The 25,958-nt window shown below is 43.9% G+C and overlaps 2 protein-coding genes across 10 annotated transcripts; both read right to left on the bottom strand.

Moving 5' to 3' along the window:
- Positions 1 to 1,450: 1,450 nt before the first annotated feature.
- LOC111578741 (zinc finger protein 93) lies at positions 1,451 to 13,380 on the bottom strand. 7 transcript variants are annotated; one of them, XM_055018690.1, is made up of 5 exons: positions 11,576 to 11,903; positions 9,609 to 10,677; positions 6,365 to 6,431; positions 5,668 to 6,290; positions 1,451 to 3,884 (listed from the first exon to the last, which is right to left on the bottom strand). In XM_055018690.1, the coding sequence occupies exons 4-5, from the start codon at positions 6,234 to 6,236 to the stop codon at positions 3,026 to 3,028; spliced, it is 1,428 nt and encodes a 475-aa protein (XP_054874665.1). In that variant the 5' UTR covers positions 6,237 to 6,290; positions 6,365 to 6,431; positions 9,609 to 10,677; positions 11,576 to 11,903; the 3' UTR covers positions 1,451 to 3,025. The 7 variants fall into 7 exon arrangements, with proteins under 7 accessions (XP_054874665.1, XP_023141449.1, XP_035811148.1 ...); XM_023285681.3 differs by lacking the exons at positions 9,609 to 10,677; positions 11,576 to 11,903 and adding an exon at positions 13,245 to 13,378; XM_035955255.2 differs by lacking the exon at positions 9,609 to 10,677.
- Positions 13,381 to 16,017: 2,637 nt separating this feature from the next.
- Positions 16,018 to 24,409, bottom strand: ncoa4 (nuclear receptor coactivator 4). 3 transcript variants are annotated; one of them, XM_035955258.2, is made up of 12 exons: positions 24,249 to 24,368; positions 23,150 to 23,285; positions 21,540 to 21,654; positions 20,334 to 20,474; positions 19,488 to 19,579; positions 19,150 to 19,258; positions 18,994 to 19,071; positions 18,130 to 18,252; positions 17,352 to 18,044; positions 17,032 to 17,280; positions 16,862 to 16,954; positions 16,018 to 16,769 (listed from the first exon to the last, which is right to left on the bottom strand). In XM_035955258.2, the coding sequence occupies exons 3-12, from the start codon at positions 21,651 to 21,653 to the stop codon at positions 16,764 to 16,766; spliced, it is 1,698 nt and encodes a 565-aa protein (XP_035811151.2). In that variant the 5' UTR covers position 21,654; positions 23,150 to 23,285; positions 24,249 to 24,368; the 3' UTR covers positions 16,018 to 16,763. The 3 variants fall into 3 exon arrangements, with proteins under 3 accessions (XP_035811151.2, XP_023141442.2, XP_035811152.2); XM_023285674.3 differs by lacking the exon at positions 23,150 to 23,285 and having other exon boundaries at positions 24,249 to 24,409; XM_035955259.2 differs by lacking the exons at positions 21,540 to 21,654; positions 23,150 to 23,285; positions 24,249 to 24,368 and adding an exon at positions 20,824 to 21,163.
- Positions 24,410 to 25,958: the final 1,549 nt, after the last annotated feature.

Here is a 25,958-nt window from a genome sequence, read left to right as displayed (position 1 = left end):
GTGAAGAAAAGACTGGCCAGACTCCAAGGCTTTCTGAGTTATTTAATATAAAGTAGTCAACAGGTTTACTACAATATCTGTAGAAGTCAGTTGTATTTATAATATTTATAAGAATATTTCTCTAAAATGTCGTGTGGTGTTTGGTTATAGGCGGCCAAATGTTGACTATGATAAAAAGTCCTGTAGTTATATACTGACTCAGTAACACAAAATAGAGAAATGAATCATTAATGAATTATCAGAAGCTGATTAGCTGTAAATCCGTCTTCAGGACAGTTTATAAAGAACTTTATCTTATCTTATCTTAAACCAGTAAAATAAGGAAACACAAACATGAAGAAGTTCAGTGCTGAGGTCCAAACTTCACAAGTTTCTACTAAAAAGATTTCTGGTATGAGCAGAAAGTGAGAAGTTTCCTCCTGAACTGAACCAGCAGCAGCTTCATGGTATTTCTATCAATGTAGCAGACCACGGAGACCACCTGAAGCAGACCATCTGAAGCAGACCACGGAGACCTGATGGTTCACGTTCTGATATCAGTCCTGAGGTTTCACCGTAAAACATCTTCAAGGACCTGAAGGAAAAGTCCAGCTGCTTCTGCTGAAGCTCTGAGGATCCAGGACCTGGATGACTGACCTCCTGCTGTTTCTACCTGCTGACCTTTTTCACAACATTCACTGGTTTTTATAACATACTATCACATTATTACATGCTACATCGACATACTAGTACACAAAGCCTAACACACACACACACACAGACAGACAGACAGACACACACACAGACACACACACAGACACCTACGGACAGACACACACACACAGACACACACACACACACACACACACACACACACACACACACACACACACACACACACACACACACACACACACACACAGACACACGCACACACAGACACACAGACACACACACACAAACACATGCACACACACACACACACACACACACACAGACAGACACACACACACACACACACAAACACACACAGACACACACACACACACACACACAGACACACACACACACACACACACACACACACACACACAAACACACAGACAGACAGACACACACACACACACACACAGACAGACAGACACACACACACACACACAAACACACAGACAGACAGACACACACACACACACACACAGAAAGACACACAGACACACACACACACACAGACACACACACAGACACACAGACAGACGCACACACACAGACACACAGACACACACACAAACACACAGACAGACAGACACACACACACACACACACACAGACAGACACACACACACACACACACACACACACACAAACACACAGACAGACAGACACACACACACACACACACACACAGAAAGACACACACACACAGACACACAGACAGACACATACACACACAGAGGCAGAACTGACCTCAAAGGAACTTCTTTTCAAGTTTATTTATTATTTTATTACAAAACGAGACCAACATGTTGACTGGGTTTTTCTAGAACACGATACAATGAGAACCTTTAATCTGAAGCTCGCCGGAACCGAAACAAACCAACACAACATGGATCCAACCTGGACAGAACGGAGCAGAACCGGACCAGAAGGTGGGAGCAGGAAGTGACATCAAACCGACTCACAGGAAATCACACACAGAGCGAAGGGGGCAGGGCTTCATGCCGGCGTCCACATGTGATTTGGTGCAAGCTGCAGGAAACATTTGGTCCAAGACTTTAAATAATTCAGCCGACAAAAACACGCTGAACTTTAACTGATCACAGCAACGACTTTTCATCCAGTTTAACCCAAATAAGAGAACCCGCTGACATTCAGCTCAAATCTGTCACTTAACTGTTTACTTTCAGAAACGTTGTCACAGTGACATCACTTCCTGTCGGTTTACCCACAAACCTTTGCTTTCCTCATTGTTTTCGATTCAACCAATAAACAGTTTGACAGATTCTGAGTGTTTAAATCTGATTGGTGGACACGTTCAAACCCTCTGATTGGAGGCTTTAACGTTAACGGCGACGCTGATGGATGAGGGTGGCGGTGTTCTTGCTATGGTAACGCCCTCCTGTTTTTCTTTTTTTAAACTGTGACATTAAATATCAATAATATTCATATATTACAACATCGCTCCAATTCATAAATAAGTAGTGCACTTTGAACTTCCAATAAAACTACAAACATGGCCGACTGGCTGCAGGTTACAGTCTGTGTGCAGTCGACCAATCAGAACACTGTGCCAATAAGCGCTTCGGCCAATCAGAATCACTCAGGGAGGAAGTGGGCGGTGGCTTCTGACAGGAAAAGGAGAAGAGAAAAAAAACAAAGACAAGCGAAGAATCGGATCGGACTGGTTCAGCTCACTGACGACAAGAACAGAACGTGATTGATACAAGTGATCGATCAGTTACTGAAACAAACTGAAGGGAATCAGCAGAGATGCTGATAATCGATTGATCGGTGGAGTAATTGGTGATCAATAATCAAAGCCACTGAATCAGATTCTTTCTCCATTAATTGATCAATAAAGGATTAAATCAATAAATGAAAACAGCTGCAGATTCGTGGACCTGATCAATCGACTGATCGATCATTTGTTCATCGTCTGGGTTTTGTTGTCAGTGAACTGGAATCGTCCAATCAGAGAGCGGCTGCGGCTGCGTCTGAAGCTGCAGGACTCGGTTTCCCATGATGCTCTGCAGAGACCGTCTCTGTGTCCAGGGGGCTGATGGGAAATGGAGTGAGGGCAGGGCTGTAAATCTAATCCCATTCGTAAGAGTGATGAACTGCGGTCACTTCTGACCATATATGGATGTGACCCTATGTAGACACGCCCACCCATACAACCATATAAGGAAGTCCTGCTGCTATCTACACCATGGTACCAACCGGGTCCAGTCCGGAACCTGGACCACCAGAACCGGTCCCAACTGGCCAGAACATTTCCAAGGTAGAACTTTCCAGAACCGGTCCAAACCCAGTCCAGAGCGCGGTGCCGTCACTCCGAGTCGGACTCCAGCGGGGCGGTCTCGTCTAGGACGGGTCTCTTACGGCGCTTGGTGGTGGCCCCGGCCCGCTGCTCCTCCTCAAGGTGCGCCTTCTTGTGGCGGGAGAAGCTGGACGAGTGCATGAAGGTCTTGTTGCACGCCGCACATGTGTACGTCTTCGTCTTGGCGTCGAGTCCGGTCTTCTGGTGCTGCTGTAGTTTCCTCCTCCCGCTGTCGTCGCCGGCCCAGTGGGTCTGCTGGTGCCGTGCCAGGCTGGAGGCATGGCTAAAGCGCTTCCCGCACTGGCCGCAGCCGTGGCGACCGGCCCCGCCCCCTCCGCTCTCCTCCTCGGAGGGGGTGGGGCCACGTTTGCCAGCCCGACTGCCCTGGCGGCGCCGGTTCTTCTTGCAGAGGGTGTAGAAGTTGGGCTTGTCACGAGAGCAGAGCTTGAGGCGGATCTTCAGGTCGGAGGAGGTCTCGCCCAGGTTCTCCTTCCCGGGCGTGTAGTTGTCCAGCAGCTCCTTGACGTGGGTCACCTGGTGCTTGGACAGCTGCGTGGACGTCCTGAAGCTCATGTCGCACTGCGGACAGGCGTAGAACTTATCTCCGCCTGGGTTCTGGATGATGGCGGCCGCCGCCATGTGCTGCTGCTGCTGCCTCTTGGTCTTCTTGTTCTTGCTGCCGGCCTTCAGCGAGTGGCGCAGGGCGGCCGTGTTGGCGCCCAGGGCGGCGTCCTTCGGGAGGCTCTTCCCCTTCTTATGGATGAGGCGGTGGCGGGACAGGCTGGAGCTGTGATTGAACTCCTTCCCACAGATGTTACACGGGTGGATCCGCCGCTTCCCGTGCAGCCGCAGGTGACTTCCGAGCATCCTAACAGGTGAACAGACAAACAGGTAAACAGGTGAACAGGTGATATATAGTCCATGATCTGTCTCCGTCTATGAGGATCAAACATCCCAAACTGACCAACAGAGACTGAAATGGATTTCTAGATTTTCTTTCTTTAAATAAATGTGAATCACTGATTCTTTGTTTTGTTTCTTTCAGAGCAGCTTTGATCTCCACTGATCAATAATCAATAATGCTAATCAATAATTATCATGAGTTCATCTGTTCAGTGTTTCAGATTCAGCTTCATCAGGACTCAACATGAAGCAGCGCTGGACTCCAAGAACTCCAGGTTCTGGTTCTACCCAGGGTTAGTCTAAACATCTAAAAACTGAAACCTTGTCTGGTTAAACATCAGATTTCTGCTGATGTTCTAAAGAAGTTCTCCAGTTCCATGAAAAGCTGTCATCTGATTGAAGGTTCTCAGAATTTGTTGACCTTTAGCTCCAAATGAGAGGAACTCTGAAGAGGAACCTTCAGTTTAGAACCCGATTTAAATGAAAGCAGCAGGATCCTGATCATCAGCTGACTGATTGATTGACTGATTGATTGATCTTCTGCATCTTCAACACATTTTACTGTTAAACTCAAACTTTCACTGTAAAAATACCAAAAACTGATTCCCTGCTGTTTCATGAGACCCAGTTCAGGTCTGAACCCAGTCTAGGTCCATCATGGACCAGAACCTGACAGACTCAGATTGATCAGACCTTCATTCTATAGATTTTGGACCACATGAGACCCAGTCCAGCCCTCCAGAACCAGAACCTTCAGGTAACTGAATATCCAGCTGGTCCATCTGTGGACTGGTTCTGTTTTACTGGAGCTTTCTTCTGTTTCATGGTTCTGCTGCTTTTCTACTTGTTCAAGTCTTTGGATCTAATATGAACATCAACAGAAACTGATCAAAGCTCATCTCTGATCCTTAAAGTCTAGTGCAGGTGTGAAACATCTGGATCACACCTGGATCACATATGGATCACACCTTGATCATATCTGGATCGAGATGTTATCAGAGCAAAGGAATCTATTTCTTAGTGTACCCAGGATGAAGGTTGGATGAATGTTGGATGAATGTTGCATGAAGGTTGGATGAAGGCTGGATAAAGGCTGGATGAATGTTGGATGAAGGTAAAATGAAGGTTGGATGCATGATGGATGAATGTTGGATGAATGTTGGATGAAGGTTGGACGAAGGCTGGGTGGACATTGGATGAAGGTTGGGTGAAGGTTGGATGAAGGCTGGATGAAGGTTGGATGAAGGCTGGATGAATGTTGGAAGAATGTTGGATGCATGTGGGATCAATGTTGTATGAATGTTGGATGCATGTTGGATGAATGTTGTATGACGGTTGGATGAATGTTGGACGAAGGCTGGATGAACATTGGATGAGGGTTGGATGAAGGTTGCATGAAGGTTGGATGAAGGCTGGATGAACGTTGGATGAATGTTGGATGAATGTTGGATGCATGTTTGATGAATGTTGGGTGAAGGTTGGACGAAGGCTGGATGAATGTTGGATGGATGTTGGATGAAGGTTGGATGAATGTTGGGTGAAGGTTGGACGAAGGTTGGACGAAGGCTGGATGAATGTTGGATGGATGTTGGATGAAGGTTGGATGAATGCACCCTTCTGCCCATAGATCCAGATTCAGGTTCTAACACGTTCTAACAGTACTACAGCATTCAGGTTCCTTGAACATTTCTGGGAGCCAATCAGAAGCTGCCTTCCTTGTGATGTGTCAGGCCCCGCCCACCACTCACCTGCTGCCTTTGAAGCTCATGCCGCAGTGAGGGCAGGTGTAGCGGGTGTCCTGGTGGGTGGGCTCCAGGGCCCTCTTGGTGGGCGGGGTGCTGGTCCTGCTGTGGGTCTGCTGGTGGCGGTAGAGGCTGGAGGCGTGGCTGTAGCTCTTCCCGCAGTAGCTGCAGCGGTACTGTCGCTCGTCCGGCTCGAAGTCGGCCTGGTCTGAGTCGCCGTCGCCTTCCAGCTGGCTGCTTCCCGCCTCCACCAGGACCTCCTGCTCCTCGTCAACGTCGTCCTCCTCGTCGTCGGAGTCCGTCTTGATCTCCACGCTCTGCTCCATCACCTCGCAGGGGTAGACCTCCTCGTACGGGGCGAAGAACGCCTCGTCCGTCTCGATCTTCAGCTGGTCGGCCATCAGCTCCGACGCCTCGTCCGAGTCCTTCTTGACGCAGGAGATGGTGAACTTGGAGCCCACCTCGGCCCACTTTACCACGTACTCGATGGGCTGCGTGTCCAGCTCCACCGTGATGAAGTCAGCGCCCAGAGCGTCCGACTCCGACACCGCCAGCTCCGCCTCCGAGTCCTCCATGCCGAACTCTGGACCGGGCCAAGGGCGACGAAGAGCTGAGGGGCAGATAGAGGCCTGAGGGGAAGAAACACGGCGTTACCCTGCAGTCAGCTTCCCCTGCAATAACAGCCTCGATCAGCACTATTTACCTCACTAAAGAGAGTCTTCCTCCTGAAGGGGGCGGGTCTACAGGAGGAAATGTTCCGACGCTTTAATCTGACGGAAACGGCAAAAAAGATCCTTTAGGTCCTGTACTGCAGTAAAACTACTGATACTACACATTAAAAATACCAATAGAGCTTCATCAGCAGTACTGCAGAGAAAGTACTGCTTTAGAGTGAAATATGTGAGAACCCTGTCTATGTAGTACTAGAGGGGGTAAATGTAGTATTAATGTAGTATAAAAGGGTAAATGTAGTACGAGAAGGTAAACGTAATATTAGAGGGTAAATGTAGGACTAGAGGGTAAATGTAGTACTAAATGTAGTATTAGAGGGTAAATGTAGTATTGGAGGCTAAATGTAGTACTAAATGTAGAACTAGAGGGAAATTGTAGCATGAGAGGATAAATGTAGTAGCAGAGGATAAATGTAGTACTAAATGTAGTATTAGAGGGTAAATGTAGTATTAGAGAGTAAATGTAGTACTAGAGGGTAAATGTAGTACTAAATGTAGAACTAGAGGGTAAATGTAGTACTAAATGTAGTACTAGAGGGTAAATGTAGTGTTAGAGGGTACATGTAGTAGTAGAGGGTAAATGTAGTACTAGACGATAAATGTAGCACTGAATGTAGAACTAGAGGGTAAATGTAGTATTAGAGGTCAAATGTAGTTTTAGAGTATAAATGTAGTATTAGAGGCTAAATGTAGTATTAAAGGCTAAATGTAGTACTAAATGTAGTATTAGAGGGTAAATGTAATTTTAGAGGGTACATGTAGTAGTAGAGGGTAAATGTAGTACTAGAGGATAAATGTAGTACTAGAGGGTAAATGTAGAATGAAATGTAGTATTAGAGGGTAAATGTAGTACTAAATGTAGTACTACAGGGTAAATGTAGTATTAGAGGGTACATGTAGTACTAGAGGGTAAATGTCGTACTAAATGTAGTATTAGAGAGTAAATGTAGTACTAAATGTAATACCAGAGGGTAAACATAGTATGAGAAGGTAAATGTAATATTAGAGGGTAAATGTAGTACTAGAAGGTAAATGTAATATTAGAGGGTAAATGTAGTACTAAATGTAATACCAGAGGGTAAACATAGTATGAGAAGGTAAATGTAATATTAGAGGGTAAATGTAGTACTAGAAGGTAAATGTAATATTAGAGGGTAAATGTAGTACTAAATGTAGTATTAGAGGGTAAATGTAGTACTAGAGGGTAAATGTAGTACAAAATGTAGTAGTAGAGGGTAAATGTAGTACTAGAGGGTACATGTAGTACTAAATCTAGTACTAGAGGGGAAATGTCGTACTAAATGTAGTATTAGAGGGTAAATGTAGTACTAAATGTAGTACCAGAGGGTAAACATAGTACGAGAAGGTAAATGTAGTACGAGAGGGTAAATGTAGTACTACAGGATAAATGTAGTACTACAGGATAAATGTAGTACTAAATGTAGTACCAGAGGGTAAACGTAGTAAGAGAAGGTAACTGTACTATTAGAGAGTAAATGTAGTACTAAATGTACTATAAGAGGGTAAATGTAGTGCTAGAGGGTAAATGTAGTACTTGAGGGTAAATGTAGTAGTTGAAGGTAAATGTAGTATTAGAGTGTAAATGTAGTATGAGAGGGTAAATGCAGTACTAAAGGGTAAATGTAGTTCTAAATATAGTATTAGAGGGTAAATGTAGTATTAGAGGGTAAATGTAGTAGTAGAGTGTAAATGTAGTAGTAGAAGGTAAATGTAATACAAGAGGTAAATGTACTATTAGAGGGTAAATGTAGTACTAAATGTATTATTAGACAGTAAATGTAGTACTAGAGGGTAAATGTAGTACTAAATGTAGTACTAGAGGGTAAATGTAGTACTAAATGTAGTACTAGAGGGTAAATGTAGTACTAAATGCAGTACCAGAAGGTAAATGTAGTACTACAAGGTAAATGTAGTACTAGAGGATGAATGTAGTATTAGAAGGTAAATGCAGTACTTGAGGGTAAATGTAGTATTAGAGAGTAAATGTAGTACTAGAGGGTAAATGTAGTACTAGAAGGTAAATGCAGTACTATAGGGTAAATATAGGATTAAAGGGTAAATGTAGTATTAGAGGGTAAATGTAGTACTAGAAGGTAAATGGGGTAGTAGAGGATAAATGTAGTATTAGAGGGTAAATGTAGTACTAGAGGGTAAATGTAGTATTAGAGGGTAAATGTAGTATTAGAGGATAAATGTAGTACTAGAGGGTAAATGTAGTACTAGAAGGTAAATGCAGTACTATAGGGTAAATGTAGTATTAGAGAATAAATGTAGTACTAGAGTGTAAATGTAGTACTAGAGGATAAATGTAGTACTAAATATAGTATTAGAGGGTAAATGTAGTATTAGACGATAAATGTAGTACTAGATGCAGTACTGCCGCATAAATGTAACATTAGAGGGCAAATGTAGTACTAAATGCAGTACTAGAAGGAAAATGTAGTACCAGAGGGTAAATGTAGTATTAGAGACTAAATATAGTACTAAATGCAGTACTAGAGCATAAATGTAGCATTAGAGGATAAATGTAATACTAAATGCAGTACTAGAGGGTAAATGTAGTACTAGAGGGTAAATGTAGTATTAGAGGGTAAATGTAGTACTAAATGTAGTACTAGAGGGTAAATGCAGTACTAGAGGGTAAATGTAGTACGAGAAGGTAAATGTAATATTAGAGGGTAAATGTAGTACTAAATGCAGTACAAGAGGGTAAATGTAGTACTAGAGGGTAAATGTAGTACTAAATATAGTATTAGAGGGTAAATGTAGTATTAGACGGTAAATGTAGTACTAAATGCAGTACTGCCGCATAGAGGTCGACCGATATGGGATTTTCAAAGGCCGATGCTGATACCGATTTTTAAAAAAATTTTCAGCCGATGGCCAATATCTAAAGCCGATTGTAGAAGCCGATTTTTAAGGGTGGGGCTGCTAGTATAATTAGATAATATAAACATACGGACGCTGGGTGTGCAGATGAGGGACGTGCAGCAGCCTCGCTCTGGGCATAGGTGCGCACCACAAACACACAGTGCATCCACAGATTTACTTTCACTTTCTCACTTGCTTGTATGCCTGAGGCTGACGCTAAAACTTAAACGGCTAACTTTTACAGTTTGATGATCACACAGTAAAGACTTTTAAAGGCTAAATCAACATTGCATTTTCTCTCTTACCAAGAAACAAATCTCTTACCTGTTTTTTTTTTTACCAAATAAGCAGGTGTGGAGCGAGGCTTGTTGTTGCCTGGCTCACTCGCTCCGCTCATGCTCCGCTCTCTGAGTGCCGGGGGTCCTTCTAAGGGAAAAGCGGTCGGGGCAGCTGCCCGTACGGGTGCCTGATCACAAATCGGCTTTTTATTTGTAAATATCGGCCGATGGCCGATATTGAAAAAAGTCCATATATCGGCACAAAATATCGGCCGGCCGATATATCGGTCTACCTCTACTGCCACATAAATGTAGCATTAGAGGGCAAATGTAGTACTAAATGCAGTACTAGAGGGTAAATGTAGTACCAGAGGGTAAATGTAGTATTAGAGAGTAAATATAGTACTAAATGCAGTACTAGAGCATAAATGTAGCATTAGAGGATAAATGTAGTACTAAATGCAGTACTAGAGGGTAAATGTAGTACCAGAGGGTAAATGTAGTATTAGAGGATAAATGTAGTACTAAATGCAGTACTAGAGGGTAAATGTAGTACTAGAGGGTAAATGTAGTATTAAAGGGTAAATGTAGTACTAAATGTACTACTAGAGGGTAAATGCAGTACTAGAGAGTAAATGTAGTATTAGTTTAAATGTAGTACTAAATGTAGTACTAGAGGGTAAATGTAGCATTTGAGCATAAATGTAGTACTAGAGGGTAAATGTAGTACTAGAGGGTAAATGTAGTACTAGAGGGTAAATGTAGTATTAGAGTTTAAATGCAGTACTAAATGTAGTACTAGAGGATAAATGTAGTACTAAATGTAGTATTGCAGAGTTCCTGGATCTCAGTAACCGATGGAGGAAATGAAACCTGAGCGATAAACTGAAGATTATTGAGTAGTTCTAAAGTTATTGATCAGCCTGATCAGATCTTCCCTGGTTCCAGTGGTTCTAGTTCCGATGGATCTGTTTCCGGTGGTTCTGGTTCTAGTGGATCTGTTTCCAGTGGTTCTGGTTCCAGTGGTTCTGGTTCCAGTGAAACAGGGACACCAGAAATGGTTCCTTCATCAGCTGAGAACCAGAACACGGATCAGTGGAGATTCTTTAAAGAACCTGAAGGTGGAGATCAGAGAAGAACAGAACATCTCTAGCTCTTTTTTATTATGGTTCTCTTTAGGTTCTAGTTCTGTTTTATTTTGGTTCTCTTTAGGTTCTGGTTCTGTTTTACTTTGGTTTTCTTTGGGTTCTGGTTCTGTTTCCGCGCTAGAACAGGTGCGTTCCTGTGTAGAAGTTAAAGTTCTGTCCAGCAGCTGATCAGTTTTTTGATCAGCAGAACACAACCTGCAGGTAGAACTCTGAGTCAGGTGAGCAGCGAGGGGGCGGAGCCACGTCCAGGTGACTCAACTGGAGTTTCGGTTTGAACGGACTCTGGCTGAGCTGCACTTGAGCAGGTGAGTTCAGTAGCCCCCTCATTTATGCATTATCTGACGTCAAACACCCATATAAGGTCAGTGCACCGTGACGTCACGTGACCTCTGACCTCCGTCAATCCGCTGAGCTCCGCCGGGTCACGTGATCAACGTCAGTTTGACCTAAAAGAATAAAAGCTGCAGAATAGTGTTCCGTTTTTAGCGGCACCGGCAGATGATGGTCCTACAGAACCAGAACCAGAACCTAGTCCACATTACCAGACATCCTACAGGACCTCCAGACTGCATCCATCATTAAATACCATGCTATTATATATTAAATATTATTAAACATTACATTAATCTAAATATTACTAAACATCAGTCTCTCCGGTCTTATTAAACATTATATTTTATTAATCTTTAAACGGGACGTCCAGCTGCTCCTGATCGGAACCTTTTATCGCCATTTTATCAGAACCTCTCTTTAAGCTCCCCGCGGCTCCACACCGGATGGTTTCGGACCGGGGTTCGGCCGCTCGGACAGCGGAAGCTCCCCAGACCAGAACCGGCCGCTAGCGGACCGGGAGCCGGCTACTCACCGAGCTGAGGCGGGGGAACCGCGGCGTCAAACCGTCAGACTCACCGGGAACTGTCACAATAAACCGGAAGCAGCGACGTGGACACAAAGCATGCTGGGAAAAAGATTAACATGCGCGAGGCTCCGAGGGCGGCCCTTCACAATAAGAGCCGCAAAATAAGAGCATCCAATCTGACAAATATGAAAAAAGGGGAATCTAAAAATATCCCTGCATTAAAATAAAACGGAAGGTTTTAACTACATAGATGATAAATAAAATACTATACTACAAAGTGTACAAAACATATTAATAAATGAATAAATAGAGCCGATTCAATGAAACAGAGGAGAAATAAAAGAACATAAAATATGCTAATAAAAAAAAACAGGAAAACAGAGCCTGAAACTAAAATAAAAAAAACATAAATGTTAGACAAAAACACATAAATGATTAAAAAAACAGCAAAAGGTTTTAATTAAATATAAGAATGTTGAACATTAAACATTAAAAAATCACAAAAAACAGGATGAACTAAAACCCAGTATAAAAAATTAAATAAATACAATTATTATCATAAAATAGAAAACTACCGTAGATATAAACTAAAACTAAAAGTTTAGTGAAAAAATAATATTTCCCGTCTGAAGGAGCCTGATTTTGAGAAACTTGACAGATTTCTGTCAGTTTGTCTCTGATTAAAAATGTTTATATGATTAAATAAATCTATTAATAACATTATCATTAGTGAGCTGCAGATATCAGGACGTATATCTTATGTCTTCATTTCATTTTAACATTTTCTGTCTGCAGGTTTCAGTGAAATCAAGCTGCAGCTTTGATCAAATATTCAGAATAAACTGCAGACAGAAACACTCAAATCATAGAAATATAGAATATAAATGTATAATATAAGTATAAATCTATAAAATAATATACATGTATAATATAAATATAAATCTATAATATATAAAACATAAATGTATAATATAAATATAAATGTATGATATAAATATAAATGTATAAGATAATATAAATGTATGATATAAATATAAATCTATAACATAAATACAAATCTACAATATAAATATATAAAATAAATACAAATCTACAATATAAATATAAATCTATAAAATAATACAAATTTACAATATAAATATACATCTATAATATAAATCTATAAAATAAATATAAATGTATAATATGAATATAAATCTATAAAATAAATATAAATGTGTAAAATAGGTCACTGAGAGACTTTTTCAAGTTAAATATGAAATAATGAAGCAGCGGTTTTTGCTTTTTCTCCCAAAACTTCCAGAAGCTGAGATGGACAGAAGAAGAGGAGGATGATGATGAGGATGATGACGATGAGGAGGAGGATGTGAAGGAGGAGAAGCGGAGCGGTAAATATTCGGGCCTGCGGTGTGTTTGCCGCAGCAGCGTCGCCGCTCCTCCCGGTACCGGGCTCGGGGCTCCGGGCTCCGGTACCGGTGCGTCCGACTGTGTGCTGCGGCCGGAGCTGCTCGGACTCCCGCTGAGCTGCAGCTGGACGTCGAGTCGCAGCAGATTTCATCCGGACATCAACACACAATGTCGGACGCACCGCCCGGCCGCCGCGCCGCCGCCCGCCAGCTCTGGTTCCGCTTTTCACCGCCAAATCACGAGAATCACGTTCAGAGCAAACACTTACGATTCAACCCGGAACGGTGCCGCTTCTCCCGGTTCGGTCCTGGATGAAGTTCTGGTCGGTGGCGCCTCTGCCGCACCTCTGTCACATCCCAGCCGGAGAGCAGCAGCGGCCAGGCGGCTAACAACGCTGCTGCGGGGCGGAGCGACGGAGAGCGGAGCGGCACCGTCCAAAGTCAATGGGGCGCTGCGGCACACAGGCGGCAAGCGGCAGCGCGTCGGACGGTCTCTGCTCTGGGATTGGCTGAGCGGCTGCGCAGCCTCCGTCTGATTGGCCGACGGATTGAAAGCCCGCAAACTCTGCCTTCAAATGTCGCGAGGTGTCGTGAAGCTTCGGTTTTCGTCGTCTTTTTTCGGTCAAATCCGTGTTTTTTACGTTTAAATCCCTATTTTTACATTTTTTGATAAATTATTTGATCTTTCCACAAATAAAATTAGTTAAATGTATGTTTTTATTAAATATTTATATGTTATTTAATTTTAACAGTTATAGCCATGTTTTTAATAACTGTGTTTAATATTAATATTAAATATTTCACTTCTTTAAAGGATCCTCTTCATGAAAACATCCAATAATAATGGATTAAATATCATGAATCTGTGTCCTTTCAACCACATCTCATGGTCTTCATGGTGGATTTACATGGTACGTTCTCACCAGAACATGGATAGAATGTTTATCAAACTAACTACCAGCTGCCCATTAAAAGCTTTTCTGTTGTGTTTTTTGCAATAAAATCTGACTTTCCTGTTTTTCTTCTTCTGAACATTAATATTAAAAATATTATTTTTAAAAACTTAATTGAAAATTAGATAAATAAAACCTGGCATCAAAAAAACTGGAAATAAATGAAATGAAAGATTCAAAATCAAGTAAATAACAATAATAATAATAATTATTATTATTATTGTTATTAATAATAATATATTATTATTATTATTATTATTATTATTATTATTATTATTATTATTAATAATAATAATATTATTATTATTATTATTATTATTATTATTATTAATAATAATAATAATAATAATAATAATAATAATAATAATAATAATAATAATAATAATAATAATAATAATAATAATTTTAAGAATAATAATTAAATTATGAAGAATAATAGCAATAATGATGGATGTTTGTGGTTAGTCTGGGACAGGTTAGTGTTCTCTCGGTGTCTTAAAGGATTTTTCTTGTCGTTGAACCCTTCAGTGGGTTGAGCTGCAGGACGTGTAGCGTCCAGCGGGTGGCGCTCAGAGTTCATCTTGTTTAACTTCTGATCTAAAAACAGAAACATGAAGTGAAGCTTGAGCAGAAAAAACACAGAAAACCCCAAAGTAGGAAAACAAATTAGTTCCTGATCAACATCAAAGAAAAGATGAACCAGAACAAGTTTCAGTTTCCTGAAGGACTCACCAGATATTGATCAGTTACTGATCGATCAGGGCTGACGTCTCAGTTTGTGTCTTCTGTTCGTGTCTGTGTGTGTGAATGTAATCTTAGTGGTTAAACTGGTTCTCAGGGACTTTCAGAATAAAATTCCTGCTAAAGTTAAACTGGTTTTACTTCCTTAAACAGAAAACAAACATCAGCTGATCTTAACTTCCTCATCAGTGAGTCCAGGGTTCCTCGGGTTCTTTGGTTCTTCCTTCAGTCCTCCTCATGGAGGAAACCAGAGTCCACTCATCTCTGCTCACATCTTCTCTGTGTTCTTCAGCTGCTCTGTGCTGGAGGGGTTCTGTTGCTCTACCTTTCTCTGGAGAGCACCTCAAAGGTTCTGCTGGCTTCAGGACTCACACTGTCCAGGTCCTGGTTCCACTTGGTTCTAGTGGAGAAGCTCTGGTCTGATGTTGTTCTCTGGATGTTCTCCTGCTGGAATGTTCCTGTTCTTCATCTGGTCATACAGGATTCTGGTTCATCCTCAGACTTTGACAAGACAGGTACTATGACTCCTTTTAGACCTCCTGATAAGTGGTACTATGACTCTTTTTAGACCTCCTGATAAGTGGTACTATGACTCCTTTTAGACCTCCTGATAAGTGGTACTATGACTCCTTTTAGACCTCCTGATAAGTGGTACTATGACTCCTTCTAGACCTCCTGATAAGTGGTACTATGACTCCTTCTAGACCTCCTGATAAGTGGTACTATGACTCCTAGACCTCCTGATTAGTGCTACTATGACTCCTCCTATACCTCCTGATAAGTGGTACTATGACTCCTCCTATACCTCCTGATAAGTGGTACTATGACTCCTTCTATACCTCCTGATAAGTGGTACTATGACTCCTTCTATACCTCCTGATAAGTGGTACTATGACTCCTTCTATACCTCCTGATTAGTGGTACTATGACTCCTTCTATACCTCCTGATTAGTGGTACTATGACTCCTTCTATACCTCCTGATTAGTGGTACTATGACTCCTTCTAGACCTCCTGATTAGTACTATGACTCCTTCTAGACCTCCTGATTAGTGCTACTATGACTCCTCCTATACCTCCTGATTAGTGGTACTGACTCCTATACCTCCTGATTAGTGGTACTATGACTCCTTCTAGACCTCCTGATTAGTACTGACTCCTTCTAGACCTCCTGATTAGTGCTTCTATGACTCCTCCTATACCTCCTGATTAGTGCTACTATGACTCCTCCTATACCTCCTGATCAGTGGTACTATGATTCCTATTAGATTTAACTAATTCATTTTGAACTTTGTCTCTTCTTCTTTTTTAAATTCGATAAACTCAGAAATGAGGTCACAGACACAGTGATGATCTTAGCATGTTTTATTACTGTAGAGAATCACAGCAGGAAAATGATGACATCACAGCTCTACATAATAAAGCCCCTCCTCCTCCCCTGCAGAGCTTCAATAAAAAGCACCAATCACTGCAGACCACAGTGTCATGTGACCGGTCTGCAGGCTGCCTACACACAAGGCCTTCTGGGAAATGAAGTTCCTTCAGGACTGCACTGAAAACACGTATCGGCTGTGGAAGACAAACTTCGTAACAGAAAGAGAAAAACAAAGATTTGCTCATAAAATCACATCGTTAAAATAAAGGCTAATATCTGATAAATGTGGCCCCGCCCACTTATATAGAACCACCCATATAAAGCATGCTATGTAGCCCCGACCCCTGCACTCAGACTCCACCCACATGTCCATCACTCCGGCCTCAGACAATGAAACCTCCGACATCAGTCTTTCCCCCTACAGAAGAAACTTCATGTTTCCAGCAGATATTGACTATTGATTGGATTATTGATTATTGATTAGTTTTAGTGGAAACACTCAGAGATCCAGAGCTTTCAGCATCCATCACCGTCTTCATCACAGAGACACTCAAAACACCTGGAGCTGTCCTGCTGATGTCACAGGATGACGGCGGCGTTGATGTCACAATCTCTGTGCGTGTGTGTGTGTGTGTGTGTGTGTGTGTGTGTGTGTGTGTGTGTGTGTGTGTTGTGTGTGTGTGTTATCAGCGGTAAAGTGACTCAGCGTCCATCCTCTCCATCACATCTGGAACAGACAGACAGGTTGAGATCAGCTGCAGCTCAGGTTCAGGTGTGGTTCACAGCAGGTAACGTTCAGGTAACGCTCAGGTAACTCACCTGGACAGGAGCTCTATGCAGCCATTTGTCTTTGTCTCCGCCCACCTTCATGCAGGAGAACAGGTCACACACTGTGGGCAGCACCAGTCGCTCCTATAGACGCACATTGATGATCAGCTACTGATCTAACTTCTGAACGCTGTGACGGTGATCCTGGTTGCCATGGTTACCTGAGCCTGACTCCTCTTCCTCAGCAGCCATTTCTCCTCCTCCTCCACGGCAGGTACCAGGTTTTTCACCGGGAGAACCCAGAGGTCTGGATCCAGGGGCCGCTGGAACATGGAGGACGAGGAGGACAAGGAGGACGAAGGCCTCCTGACGGCGTCCTCCTCAGCCGACACCCAGCCGGAGAGAGAGGAGCTGAGAGGAGCCCTGCAGGTGGAGGTGGGGTGAAGCCATGCCTCCAGGATGGCCTGTACCTGAGGAGAGACCGACGTTACCTGCAGCCCTTTATCACCTGCACCGTCAGCTCTGACTGATTGGTTCTTACCTTCTGCTCCTGCTCTCTGTGGAATGGGCTGGACTGGGCGTTCTTGGCTATGGGCGGGGCGTTCTTGGCGGTGGGCGGGGCGTTCTTGGCCACAGGGACGCCGTTCTTGTCGCGACCATCCTGCTGCAGCAGCCAGCGGCTCAGCGCCTCCCTGCCACAGTTCTCGTCGCAGACACACTTGGAGTAGGCGGAGCACGTCTTGTTGGCCCTGCAGGTCTGCTGCAGTGGCGCCGCCTGCTGCAGCCACGCCTCCAGGGTCGGCGCTGGGGAGGCGGGCTCTGGGCAGGCGGGCGGGGTCTTGAGGCACTTCAGCTGGCCGAGGTTCTCGATCTCCAGGGCACGGCTGGTCTGGCAGCAGGAGGTGCAGTCTGGCCGGCTGCCCTCCGACAGCCACTCGCTGGACGACCACCCGTCCTCAAATGGCTTCAGCACCCGGCGCCAGCGCTCGGCGTCGGACACAGTCTCCATGGCAGTGGCGGGCGGGGTGATGAGCCAGTTGCTCAGCTCCCCGTCCTCCTCCTCAGAGGTGGTGAAGTCTGATTCGTCGATCTTCTCGATGGAGAAGGTGGAGCTGCAGGTGCTGTTGGTCCGCCCTCGGATGGCTGGCGTCTCCTGCAGAAGCCACGCCTCCAGGTCCCTCAGCTGCCCCCACGCCGACAGGAAGTCCACTGACAGGAGGGCGGGGCAGGAAGTCTGACAGAGACAGCACATCAGCATGAACACCATCTTCATCATCATCATCATCATCATCATCATCATCACCTGAGCTCTGCCTCACCTTGATCTCCTGCTGCAGCAGCCAATCCTCCGGGTTCTTGCTGAACTGGTAGCCAATAGGAGCGCAGCTGTTTACAGGGCAGGGCCCCAGCAGCCAGTCGCCCAGAGCTCCACCCTCCATCTTCTGCAGAGACAGACTCAGTGAGATCCAGCAGATCCACCAACAGGTCCTCCACCCTACCCACCAACAGGTCCTCCACCCTACCCCTACCCACCAACAGGTTCTCCACCCTACCCCTACCCACCAACAGGTCCTCCACCCTACCCCTACCCATCAACAGGTCCTCCACCCTACCCATTAACAGGTCCTCCACCCTACCCCTACCCACCAACAGGTTCTCCACCCTACCCCTACCCACCAACAGGTTCTCCACCCTACCCCTACCCACCAACAGGTTCTCCACCCTACCCACCAACAGGTCCCCCACCCTACCCCTACCCACCAACAGGTTCTCCACCCTACCCCTACCCACCAACAGGTGTTGCTAGCATGTTGTTGCCAAGAAATCTGCGAGATGTCAGCATGACGCTAGCTTTGCACTAGCGCCATGTTAACCATGCATGGCCATTATGTTAGCATGATGTTGATAAGCTACTACCATGGTATTAGTATGGGTGTTAGTACAAAATTTGCATGATCTTAGCATGACATTAGCTTCATTTCAACATAATGTTAGGATGTTGTTGGTGAAAAATCAGCAACATGTTAGCATGGTGTTAACTTGGCATTAGCATTAAGTTAGCATGATGTATATATGACAGGGACATGGTATTAGTATGATGTCAGCATGAAGTTAGCATGATGCTAGCATAAGGTCAGCACTCAGAAACTTGTTTCCTTATTCTTGTGGCATTTGCAACTTACCTGCTTCTGGGCTGTGATTGGACAGGTCTGCACCTGGGCTCTGTGGTGGGTGGGGCTCTGAAAGGACACGCCCTCCAGCTGCAAACAGAAAACACCTGGTCAGAATAAGCACACCTGGCAGAGCAGCCTGCAGAGACCACACGGTAGCACCGTTACCTGAGATGTGATGCTCCCAAAAGAGGTGATGGCCTGTCGCAGAGAGCGGGCATCAGCATGGAAACGCATCTCAGGTGTTTCCTCCAGTGTGAGGCTGAGAGAGGACAACCTGTCAAAATAAAAGGCTGTCTGTGAGACTGTCAAAATAAAAGGCTGGTTGTGAGACTGTCAAATAAAAGCGCAGCCTTGTGGTGTTCAGTTAAAGTTGGTGGAGTGTTTTACTGACTGATGGGTCTGAACAGAGCTTCTCTGTAGATAAACACGTTAACACGTGAAGGTTTGAACATGTGTGACAGCAGACAGGTGACTTGCTGCAGGTGTTGAAGCTGTTTCCTTACTTCTCCATGCAGCTGGTCAGCTGGTTGTTCAGGTCGTTGCTGCTGTTGGAATTCTGCAGCTGATGAGCGATCACATCAAACTGACCTCTGAGCTGCAGCACAGAGCACAAACAGGTGGTAACCAGGTGGTAAACAGGAAGTAAACAGGCAGTAAACACGCTGTAAACAAGTGGTTAACAGGAAGTAAACAGGCAGCAAGCATCCAAAGTTGTTTAAATCAATCCAACTGGACTTTAAGAAAGTTCCTTGAAGACGTTTCACCTCTCATCCAAGAGGTTTCTTCAGTTCTGAGAACAGGAAGTAAACAGGTGGTAAACTAACGCTGTAACTGAAGATGATTTTTTAGCTGACTGACTATAAGCTGTTGCTGGGTTCATTCAGTGACCATTAGAACCAGTAGAATCAGTATAAACAAGTAGGACCAGTATAAACCAGTAGGACCAGTATAAACCAGTAGGACCAGTATAAATCAGTAGAACCAGTATAAACCAGTATAAACCAATAGGACCAGTATAAACCAGTAGAACCAATATAAACCAGTAGAACCAGTATAAACCAGTGGGACCAGTATAAACTAGTATAACCAGTATAAACCAGTAGGACCAGTATAAACCAGTTGGACCTATATAAACCAGTAGGACCAATATAAACCAGTAGAACCAGTATAAACCAGTAGAACCAGTACAAACCAGTAGGACCAGTATAAACCAGTAGAACCAGTACAAACCAGTAGGACCAGTATAAACCAGTAGAACCAGTATAAACCAGTAGAACCAGTATAAACCAGTAGGACCAGTATAAACCAGTAGGACCAGTATAACCAGTATCAACCAATAGGACAGTTACCTGGTACAGATGGTGCAGTTGCTGCTGCAGAGTTTCAGTGTTGACCTGCTCCAGCAGCTCGATCTGACCCAGCAGCCAAACCTCCCTGCAGCGCAGCGCCTCCTGCTGGCGGCTCACACAGCTCTGCAGCTCCAGACGCACCTGAGACACAGGGGGCGGCACAGGGAGGGGACAGGTGAGACAGAGGAGGCGAGACAGGTGAGCTTAAAATCCTCAGACCCTACAGGTGAGTCAAGTGCTGCAGCAAACACTGAGAACAAGTGACTTCATTTAAAACCAAATGTTTGTGATCGAGTTCACAGAAAGTTAACATGCAGAAAGATGTTAACGTGTAGAAAGATGTTAACGTGTAGAATAACATGGACAGAGACAAACTGGAATCTCAGACACGTCTGACTGAATGAGGTCAAATAAAACAGAAGAGTCTTCAATTGAACTATAAAAACTCAAGATGATTGAAACACCACAGCTCAAAGGACATTTAACTCACCTGTCCTGTTCCACACCTGTCCTCTGTCCCGCACCTGTCTGAGCTCGTCTCCATCCTGCCCTCCTTTATAGTCTCTCTGCTGCTGACTCAGGACTTCCTGTCACGTTTATTCTTGGACACACACTCTGTGGTTACCGTGGTAAACGCAGGTGAACAAAGGTAGGGTTCTGGGTGTTCTGGTGTTTATCAGAACACGGTGAGTCAGCAGCGAGGAGGTCTCTGATTGGCTGGACAGACAGGTGTGGGATCAGAGCAGCTTCAGGTGTTTCTGCAGGTATTTAGAGATGAACTTATGAGTCACTGTTTCTGCTGAACCTTCTATCAGCTGGAACACCTGGTTACCACTGCTCACCTGAGAGCTGTCTGTCTGTCTTCCTGTCTGTCTGTCTATGGTTCAGTTCCATCAGAACCTTTCAGAACCACGTCTGACTCAGTTTTACTTCAGTCTGAACTCAGAGACCTGCTGTTGTTAAAACTGAAGACCAGGAACCCTCATCAGACCAGAGGTTCTACCAGATGGAACCAACACTGAACATGGTTTCATTATTCTGTCGTTCTGGGTTCTACTGACAGAAGAACATCTCTGAGTTCTCTGTCCTTCATGATGTTCTGGTTCCAGAGCTGCAGGACTGTAGAAAGAACCCCAGTGAGATAAACTGGACTTGTTGGGACTGTGGTTCCAGCTGGTTCTGAAGGTTCTGTAGGAGGGTCCTCACCTCTCTGCCGTTGTCTCTGAGCTGCTGCTCCGCCTTCATCACGCAGCTGATGGCGTCCTCCAGCTGGTCCTGGGCCTGCTGACATGTCTTCAGGCTGCTCAGCGCCGCCGGCATCCTGTACACAGGAAGTAGAGGATCCAACATGATGCAACTTCCTGTTCCAGCTCCACTGCTTCCATCAGAGTTTCAGTAGAGCACTGATCAGAGCGTAACCATGGAAACACTTCAGGTAACTCTGACAACACTCCACCCTCTGCCACAGCACTAACAAAGGTGCTCACACTGACTCAGCTGTTTGTGGACGCAGCAGTATTGTGCTCTGCGATTGGTCAGAGAGCCAAGGGGTCAACACTGTCCACTGGGATTAAACCAGTCACACCAGTAAGCTGCCGCAACCACCCACTAATCCCACTACAGAACACAGGACTGCAGACACAGTACTTAAAAGTACAGTAGAGTACTTAGAAGCACAGTAAAGTAGTTCTGAACAGAGTACTCAGATCATCTGGGGGGGGTGTGGCCTCAGGGCGGTGCTGTTCCAGTATCAGCTGTTAACAGACGTCTATCAGCTGATAGCAATGACAGCAAAACAACCTCCAGCTGAGCATCCCAGTTTAACTGGATCTAACCCAGTAGAACTGGATCTAACCCAGTATAACTGGATCTAACCCAGGCTAACCCTCCTGTAACTTGGGTTGGGGACAGTATTTTGCGGTTTTGAATTGGTTGATGTCTTTCTGGTGAATCAGCTGCTTGTCTAAAACATCAGAAACGTTAAATGAGGACCACAGTTATTGTACTATATTATATTTATAAAATAGTTATGGTATTATATTATTATATTTATAAAATAAAGCTATTGTATTATATTATTATATTTATAAAATAAAGTTATTATATTGTATTACTATATTTATAACATAAAGCTATATTATTGTATTAATATATTTATAAAATAAAGTTACTGTATTGTACAGAGGTTCCTCCAGAGATCTTCAGTTACTGTAAGAGGAAAAAAACCAGAAAATATTCATTGAAGATGCTGGAATCACTGATTTTATCTGTTTTTATGAAGAAAATAGGGAAACACATTACTGAAGTATCAGTAGTTGGTGATTTAATAATAATTAATAATAATAATGAACACCTGACTGCTCCAGTTCGGCATCTATAAAACAGAAAATTATTCGATAATAAACCAGCAGGACATGAAGAGTTTAAAACAGGAAAAACACACAACATATACTGAGGACAGACTACTGCAGGAAAAACTTCTGATTTACATCATTTTTGTGTTTTTACTTAAGATTTAAGTTTAAAGGCTGAAGAAGGAAAGGATTTAATAAAATACTGAGCAGATGAGCTGCTGATCCTGAAAACACCAACAGAACGATTCTGGGATTAAAAAACCAAACATCGGCTCTAACCCGGGTTATCTGTGTTCTAGTCCACTAACAATAGCTCTAACCCGGGTTATGTATGCTTATTTCACTAACCCGGGTTATCCGCGTTTTAGCTCACAAACAGCGGCTCTAACCCGGGTTATCTGTGTTTATTTCACTAACAGCGGCTCTAACCCGGGTTATGTATGCTTATTTCGACTAACTAACCCGGGTTATCTGTGTTTCATGGCTCAGTGGAATGAGGAAGCTCCGCTCCGACCGGCCGCCATCACCGCCTGCCAGGCCGCACGTCCGCAGCGCCCCGGGGGGAGACAGGGGGGATAAACCCGGAGCTCCTGGAGGTCTGATGGTAAACAGAGTAGAGTCCATCGGAACCTGAACAGCTGATATCTCTGCAGGTCTGATGGTAAACAGAGCAGAGTCCATCGGAGCCCGAACAGCTGATATCTCTGCTATACATTAACTTGATCAACGTGACTCCACCAGACTCCCTTCAGAGACTGTGCGTGTTTATTGTGTGCTGTTTGTCCCTCAGTGTGCTCAGCTGTCACGACAACTCCCGACTTTCTCCGCAGGCCAAAGGTCTGCTGCTGAGGTCGGCATGCAGATTATTGACTTGCCGTCCGGTATTTGGGTGAATTTATGGGGGGAAGCCGGCTCTCTCTGCGGGCCGCGGCTGGGTTCGGGTTCACCCAGGAGGCCTGAGGACGGTCAGATAAAAACAAACACCAGCTGGCCTCCTGTTAAAGGAGACTTTAGGATCAAGCCGAATCTCAGAGTGGATCATTAAAGTGTAGAAAATACAAATAAAAATGATTCTCTGAGTTAAATCTCACCAAAAAGCTAAAAGTGGTAAAATGGAGAGCTTTGTGGAGGGAGTTTGGTTATAGACGCTTACGACACAAATAGATGCTAATCGCGTTCAAATTGGTAGAAAACTTTATAACTCTGCCGAGGAAATGAAGATTAATTCGGTTATAACTACATCAGTTAAACGTTTGATCTTATTTTGGCATATTTTTTTAACATGTCTGAGAAGCTGGAGGTCACAGGCTGGTAGCCCAATTATCGATTTCAGACATCGACACCAACATTACCAGAATCTGGAAGCACGAACGAAGGGTTAAAAGCTTCAAACTAAAACAAGTTTTTTATGAAGGAGAGACAGTTTGGAGGCGACCAGTTAACAGCTAAGTGGCTAACAGCTAGCCTGTAGCGGCAGGTCAGCGGAGCTAACAGCTAGCTCCGTTAGCCGCCAGTACTGGGCCGGACGAGCTGCTCCTGGGTCGCAGCTGGCTCAACTCACCGGGGAACTTTGCTGTGGAGTTTCGGCTTCGATGTCATAAATGATCCGAGTTTGTTCGGTGACTCTTCAGGCGGTGAAAGCTGGCCGGTAAATGTTTCCACGAGTAGCTGATACCGAGTCAAAAGATCATGTCAAGGAAAAAAAACACAACAACCGGGGGCAGGGAAATGTCGCGAGAAATGAAGACAAGATCTCGTTAGGATATAACAGAGCGAGGCGACCCCTGCTGGACAGCACAGAAACTGCAGCCTGTCAATATTAAATACAAATAGTGAACATTAACATTAAAGTACAAAAAATAATAGTGAATAAAGTACTAATTACTGATAATAAACATAGATAATAAAGTACAATAACACTAAATACAGATAACAAAATTAAAGTACAAAAACAGTAAATACTGCTAAATATTAAAGTACCAAAACATTAAATATTGATAATAAACATTAAGATAAGATAAGATAAAGTTCTTTATTTCTCCCCACTCCAGGGGAAATTTACATTGTTACAGCAGCTTTATTTACAATATATACAAGGGTGAAAAAAATTTTTAACAGAAAAAATAAAAATAAAAATAAAGTTTAAAAGTGCAAAGATGTGCAGTGCAAGAATGTCAGTGCAAATTTATGGTTTGGGGTGGTAATGATATAGTCCAGTTTATGTTAACATCAGCCAGTGATGCTGATGTTGTAAAGTCTTATAGCAGATGGAATGAAGGACCTGTGATAGCGTTCCTTCTTGCAGGGTGGATGTCTCAGTCTGCTGCTGAAGGAGCTGCTTAAAGACCCCACAGTGTCATGCAGTGGGTGAGAGGGATTGTCCATGATGGATGTGAGCTTTGCCAACATCCTCCTCTCACCCACCTCCTCTATGGAGTCCAGGGAACAGTCCAGGACAGAACCTCCTCCTGACCTTCTGTTCAGTCTCTTTCTGTCCCTTTCAGTTCTCCCTGCTCCCCAGCAGACCACTGCATAGAAGATAGCAGATGCTACCACAGAGTCATAAAATGTCCTGAGCAGAGTCCTGCACACTCCAAAGGACCTCAGTCTCCTCAACAGGTGGAGACGACTTTGGTCTTTCTTGTGCAGGACCTCTGTATTGTGTGTCCAGTCCAGTTTATTGTTGAGGTGAACACCCAGGTATTTGTCCATCATCTTGATGTCCAAACCCTGAATGTTTACTTAAAAAGCACACTCTAGATCCAGATGTTTTAGCCAACTATAGACCAATTTCTAACCTCCCATTTCTCTCTAAACTTCTGGAAAGAACAGTTGCAAATCAATGATGTGAACATTTACAAAGGAATAGCTTGTTTGAAGAGTTTCAGTCAGGCTTCAGAGTGCATCATAGCACAGAAACAGCTCTGGTGAAAGTTACTAATGACCTTCTCATAGCGTCAGATAATGGACTGGTCTCTATACTTATTTTGTTGGACCTTAGTGCAGCATTCGATACAATCGACCACAAACTTTTATTACAGCGACTAGAACATTGTATTGGCATTAAAGGGACAGCACTGGACTGGTTTAAATCCTACTTATCAGACAGGTTCCAGTTTGTGCATGTCAACAATGACTCTTCTGAGCATACTAGGGTTAAACATGGAGTTCCTCAGGGTTCTGTCTTAGGACCAATACTGTTCACATTATACATGCTTGCCTTAGGTAATATTATTAGGAAGCACCGTATTAATTTCCATTGTTACACTGA

Source organism: Amphiprion ocellaris, chromosome 16, assembly GCF_022539595.1.
Source record: "Amphiprion ocellaris isolate individual 3 ecotype Okinawa chromosome 16, ASM2253959v1, whole genome shotgun sequence".
In the NCBI taxonomy this organism is placed as follows: domain Eukaryota; kingdom Metazoa; phylum Chordata; class Actinopteri; family Pomacentridae; genus Amphiprion; species Amphiprion ocellaris.
Note: the sequence above shows the minus strand (reverse complement) of the source record. Positions and strands in the feature narration are given on the sequence as shown.

Coding starts and splice junctions, on each gene's coding strand:
- LOC111578741 (XM_035955257.2), bottom strand. CDS start 6,236: ATGGAGGACTCGGAGGCGGAGCTGGCGGTGTCGGAGTCGGACGCTCTG. Junction 3,885..5,667: donor ATGAGCTTCAAAGGCAGCAG/GTGAGTGGTGGG, acceptor TTCACCTGTTAG/GATGCTCGGAAGTCACCTGC.
- ncoa4 (XM_023285674.3), bottom strand. CDS start 24,286: ATGACATCGAAGCCGAAACTCCACAGCAAAGTTCCCCG. Junction 18,045..18,129: donor TGCTGCAGCAGGAGATCAAG/GTGAGGCAGAGC, acceptor TGTCTCTGTCAG/ACTTCCTGCCCCGCCCTCCT. Junction 17,281..17,351: donor ACAGAGAGCAGGAGCAGAAG/GTAAGAACCAAT, acceptor GTCTCTCCTCAG/GTACAGGCCATCCTGGAGGC.